Source organism: Vollenhovia emeryi, unplaced genomic scaffold (assembly GCF_000949405.1).
Source record: "Vollenhovia emeryi isolate VEMERY1.0 unplaced genomic scaffold, V.emery_V1.0 DF939278.1, whole genome shotgun sequence".
In the NCBI taxonomy this organism is placed as follows: Eukaryota; Metazoa; Arthropoda; class Insecta; order Hymenoptera; family Formicidae; genus Vollenhovia; species Vollenhovia emeryi.
The window spans coordinates 147,789-153,569 of NW_011967088.1; the positions used below are offsets into that span (position 1 = coordinate 147,789).

General features: G+C 42.4%; 1 protein-coding gene across 2 annotated transcripts in view; it reads right to left on the bottom strand.

Moving 5' to 3' along the window:
• LOC105559365 (B-cell lymphoma 6 protein homolog) overlaps positions 1-5,781 on the bottom strand; it is a 14,812-nt gene that overhangs the window by 4,950 nt on the left and 4,081 nt on the right. For both annotated transcript variants that reach the window (XM_012007595.1, XM_012007594.1), the window contains exon 2: positions 1,737-3,020. In XM_012007595.1, the coding sequence (XP_011862985.1) occupies positions 1,737-3,020 (1,284 nt within the window). The remainder of the gene's footprint in view (positions 1-1,736; positions 3,021-5,781) is intronic.

The following is a 5,781-nucleotide window of genomic DNA, read 5'->3' on the forward strand; positions in this document are numbered from 1 at the left end:
AAAACAGACAGACGTACTCCAGCATCCCCTTAAGAGGATCCTTCAGCCGTCTGCATTACCGACAGAATTACATTTTTGTAGTTATAACCTTTCGTCGTATTAAATTCATAAAATCAAAAATACTTGCGTACAATTACAGTATATGCATTAATGATCCAAGGAATCTCCGATTTTATACAAAACGTGAGTAAAAATTTCAAAATTCGTATATTGATTAGTTATATCCTTGCAGACGAACTGTCACCTCGTCATAACTTATGCTTCGTATAAAAGTTTTACAACTTGTACTCACATGAAAGTGAGTTTCCTGGGATTGGATTACATGTAAAATTACTGTAAAACCCTCCAAATTGGGATTAGAGGTTTTAAATAAGAATATAGTTTGTATGAAACTTTCGCGATTATGTATGGGTGTGATGTATTGTAGATGTGTGTCCGTGTGGTTATGTAGGCTGCGTTTCGTGTTTAGATGGCGCACACCATCAGAGGTGAGAGATCCTCTTAAATGAGCGAAAAGATCCGAATTCAAATCCAATCACGGGCTCCGCTGGTTTTTTCAGACGCCACCTCTCGGAAGGAAATGACAACCACCGAGACTATCCTGTCACGCACACCCTTATAGGGATATAGCTCTCCAGCGAGTAGAGGTTCCCCTCGGCAAGGTTAGCAGCCTACCAAAGATGAAGTCAAAATGCAAATGCTCAAAGTACCAGAACGAAATAGATAAACAGGTTTTACGCCTAATACACGAAGAAGAAGAAGAACAAGATTACACGATCTAAGAACGAATTTTCCACTAAACAGATTTTACTCCAAGGACAATAAATTCATGATGGAACCAACGGATGATGCCTATTAATTATAGGAGAAACCCCACTATCATATTAGGAGCCTATCTCATAATAGGGGACTTTTCTATAATATTTAGAGACTCTGTTGTAACCATAGTATAGCTAGTAGGTCCACACGGTCATTTGTTTCGTTTTGCGCCAATCTCCCCTTGCGAAAATATGTCTCAGAAAACCTTGAAATTTTACTTTAGAAAAATAAGAAATATGAAAAGTAAATTTGGACACTTTAAACTTTTATTCAAGGTAAACTTACAATTTACTTTAAGAGTTTAAAAGAAAACTTTAAAAATTGTGAAAAGTATGTGATGTAATTTATGAAACCGCGTGCGGTTTTCTTCTTACGAGAAAGTGATATGCTACGCGGCCCTCTAGTGGGAACTTGGACAGACTGGACTATCTGAAAATTAATTTAAGTATCCAAAATTACTCATAAATTTCTTAAGTAACTTTTAACTTCTTTAAGTGAACTCTTAGATTTGAAAGAGTACTTTTAAAAACTTTAATTCCATTTAAAGTAAATTTTTCCACGGATCTCCGGCGCCCCCGACATGTTTGTTGGTCCAGCCAATGAGAGAAAAGTTGTATGTGTGGTCGTGCAGCAAAGCTACACTACCACATATCAATTACAGTACGTACACACACATACGCCGTTGGATTTGGACCAAAGCATCGCGGAATACCACGTGATCGGGATCGAAAGGCTCAAAGGGCCGACAGCGAGTGGACCTACCAGTTATACTATAGTTGTAACATTACATCTTACTCCAGCTAACGTGAAATATTCTAGTAACATTGAAGCAACATTGTAACGTTTCAGTTATAATGTATTATTGTGGGAATATTTCGTATTAACTGAGTTGAGTTAATTTAATTGATGCTACTCACCGCACTCGCAACATACGTAACGGCCGGTCTTGGAGGTCTCGGGCGCCTCGATAGGCTCGGCTTCCTGGTTCTTTTGCGCGGCGGGCGTCCTCTTGTTTTTTGACCTACCGTCGGAGACGAGCAACGTGTCATATGTGTAACTGGCTGGTTTCACTCCCTCCGCCTGTTCCGTGATGGTTTGTACCTCCTTGTCTTTTTGTGTCGGCTGCGAGTTCGGGTTACTATTCTCGATATCGCTGCTGCATTCAGAGGTCGGCGGCGTCAGCGGCGGCGTCGCTTCAATCTGTTGCTGCTGTTGCAACGATTGTTGCTGATGCTGCGGTTGCTGCTGCTGCTGTTGCTGCTGTTGTGGTAGCAACTGATCCTGCGGTTGTTGAGCGACGATTGACGTGCACGGTACGGTGGACGTACTATACGTCAGCAGGATCTCCTGCACCGGTGACAGAGGTATGAAAACGCTGCCCGAGGATGGTACGATGGTCGCGCTGGATTCGTAAATGATGCCAGCCGCGGGCTGTTGCTGCTGTTGCTGTTGATGATGGCTGTAAATGGTTGAACCAGCCAGGTCGATCGTGTTCACTTGATAGATCGGTTGCTCCGCCGGCTGATAGACCGTCATCTCCTGAACGTCACTTGCTGGCGCCTCGATAACGCTCTGAGGACCGATCGCGACACTCGGCGGCGGCAACGGAGGAAGCGATCGGGAGAGCTCTAGGAGGTCGTGCGCCGCCTCAGTCTCCGCCGCGGAGCGATCTTTGAACATGGACGACACATGGCCGGACATGGACATGCCGCAGGACGTGGCAACCAAGCGTATCCTAGAATCGGGCGGTGCTGAGTGCTCCGGAGTATCCTCCAGGTGATAGGATGTCGACGTGCTGGATGGTGGAGACGGTTCTTTGGTAGGTGGTGGATGGTGCAGCGTCGCGATAGACGTCGCCGTGGTCTCCTCGGGTCTCACGGGAGTCGTTTGCACGTCCGACGGAGGTAAAGACGTCACTGTCGTCGTTGTAGTCTCCTCGACCGGAGAGACGATCGTTTCCACCGGAGACAGAGTCGTCAGAGACGTCGTGGTGGTGCATGCGATCACGGCTGTCTCCATTCGCGTCGTCGTCGAATAGTCCGTCGCGGGCGTCGTCGTGATGACGGACGACGATGCCGTTATCGTCGCCGTTGTCACGACGGCCGTGTCTGCGTCGCTCGGCTGCTCCTTCGGGGGCTCTGCATCGGCCACGGCGGGAGTCGCGATGGCCGTTGCGTCTTTCGGTTGCACGTCGCGACATTCTGGTGGGATTATAAAGATCAAGCTTCACTTGGCGTACGCGATAATTTCGATCAGACAACGTTCACGGCAGACACGGCAGAATAAAAAGAATGTATGCCAATTTACTATGTATACCTACGTAAGCTCGTGTTATTGCAAAAGTGTCTTTACTGGCATATATACCGCAGCAACACGTGAACGCGTTCTCTTACTTTCATTTGACTTTTTAATCGAGATTTAACGACGCCACGGGCTTTTAAATGGGATACCAAAGAAGGGTATCCGATTCTCGTTACCGGCGTGATAGCAAAGAGTGTCGAACCTTGATGGTGGTAGGAGGAAGTGCAGCGATAAACGGATGATAGAGGGGTGGGAGGAAGATGTGGGCTGCATAGTACGGATTGTGGAGGTAGGGGTAGCGGGATTATGACGGCAAATATGTTAGAAACGAGGTCAAAGGGGATGAGAGTAGAGAACCAAGAAAGTCTCCTAGACTAAGCGGATATAAAATTTCACGATAACTCGGTTATGAAAGCGCACGTTTCGTTTTAAAAGCGACCGACTTCTCTTACGCCGCCAGGCCGATCCGTTTTAATATTTCTGCGTCGTTGTTTCTGTACATTTCGCAGGCAGAATGAATTTTTACTGTGATCACGAAGAGTCTCGCTACTCGCGAAAGGATCGGCGGCTATAAATATCACGCGCGAATGCAGGCGTCCTACCTTTCGCGCTGTGTTACTTTTATTCGCGCGTGTAAAACAAGTTGTAGCAACTTCGGATACGTGCAAAATTTTGGACGTCGTTCCGCGATTGCAAAAATGTATTGCGTATATACACGTACGTACGAGATATTTATTAAGGAAATCCTAAAGCCGTCTGTTTTATCGACATTCTTTGTTAGAAATAATCTTTTAATTGGGTTTATAGAAATGCAAAATTCTTTTACGGAATTAAAGTACACAGCAAAATCTAGATTATGCTGGTCGACTTTATATCAAAAAAGAAAAAAAATTACTAATTTTTTGTACACTTAACGACAATATTTGCTTGATACAAGAATTTTACAATAAATATATACAACTTGAGACCAGCATACTCTAGGGACAACATAAGAGCAATATCGTGCAATTAGAACTAAGATTAATAGTTGAGACGGGAAACTTATAGTCAACCCAACTAGCTAGTTATTTAATTAGTTTATTAAACAACGTTTCGACCCTATTCTTTTGGGTCCTTTTCAAGTGATACTGCAAACCAACAACAACAACGCAGTTATGAAATAATGTAGGTTAATAAGTAAAAAGGATTTAGTTAAAAAGTTAAAAGTTAAGTAACGCACCGAAGTCAGCCATCGTCGTCGAATAAAACAGAGTCGAGTTATAAAATATATGTTTAGTGGTAGCTGGGCTCGAACTAATTTGTTAGTCATGTTTTAAGAACAATACAAGGTGATATTGTGAACTGTACAGTTTTGATTACACAGTCGTATATTACATTTAAGTTTTCGGTGTCTGTTTGTAAATTTAGCGTGTTATCGGTCTTGTTGATAAAAAACATTTCGACGATTTCTCTTTTTCTCCTAAGGCGCTCGCTACGTAAAATTCTTGATTCCGACCAATTGAACTCGTGTTCATGTGATGCACGGTGTTTGCTGACCACGGAGTGGTAGCTTTCGTCTTTATTATGTCAATTTATGTTCTTTAATTCTGATCAGAAGGTGTCGTTTGGTTTGTCCAATGTAAAAGGCTTCACAGTCGTTGCAATTAATACGATAGATGACTTCAGTTTTTTGTCCCAATTTAACTGGTCTTTACCTCTTTTAATAATTTTATCTAATTTTTTGGGGACAGTATAGATGATGTTTAGACCTGTTTTTTTTTCAAATTTGTGCTAATTTTATCTGTCAATTCTTTAATATAGGGATGGATAATGATTTTTTTAGAGTAAAAACTTTTTTTATTAGCGGTCGCGCAGTCAGTATGAGTGGTATCCCGTCTCTTCGTCAGTTCGTTAAGTCTAGTGTTTACGTGTTTGTTAATAATTTTGTTAGGAAAGGAGTTATTGATTAAAATTTTCTTAACAAGATCGATATTCTGTTTCCAGTATTTTTGTCAGAGAGTAAAATCGCGTGGTCAACTAGGCTAATAATGGTGTTAATTTTATATTTAAGGGGGTGGCTAGGGTAGTAATTAACGTATCGTCCAGAGAAAGTAGGTTTTTGGTACCATTTAGTCAAGATCTTTTTATTGTCGTCTTTAATAAGTGTCACGTCGAGAAACGGGATGGAGTTGTGTGATTCAGTTTCATGAGTGAATCTCAATCGTGGAAGGTAATTATTAAATATAGAGAGAACAAAGTCAATCTTTGTCTTAGGTAAAACCGTGAGAATGTCATCTACGTATCTATAAAATATGGGAACATCAAATCCTAGTTTCTGCAGACTGTTTCCAAGTCTTCCATGACCATGTCTGCCAGTATAGGTGACAAAAAAGACCCCATGGGGCTTCCGAAGATCTGCCCATAGAACTGTCCGTCGAACTTAAAACTAGTGGAGTTTAGAATTAATTCTATAGCATGTAAGAACTGTGGTAAGCTAAGTAATGTATTGGCTGAAATGTCACTCCAACGTTTTTTAATAGCTCCAATCACAAGTTCTTTCGGGATGTTAGTGAAGAGTGAAGTGACGTACAGTGATACAAGCAGATCTCCGGAAGGAACGCAGATATCTTTGACTGCAGTCACCTGCTAGTTAGAGCCCAGCTGCCACAGTGCTCACACGTA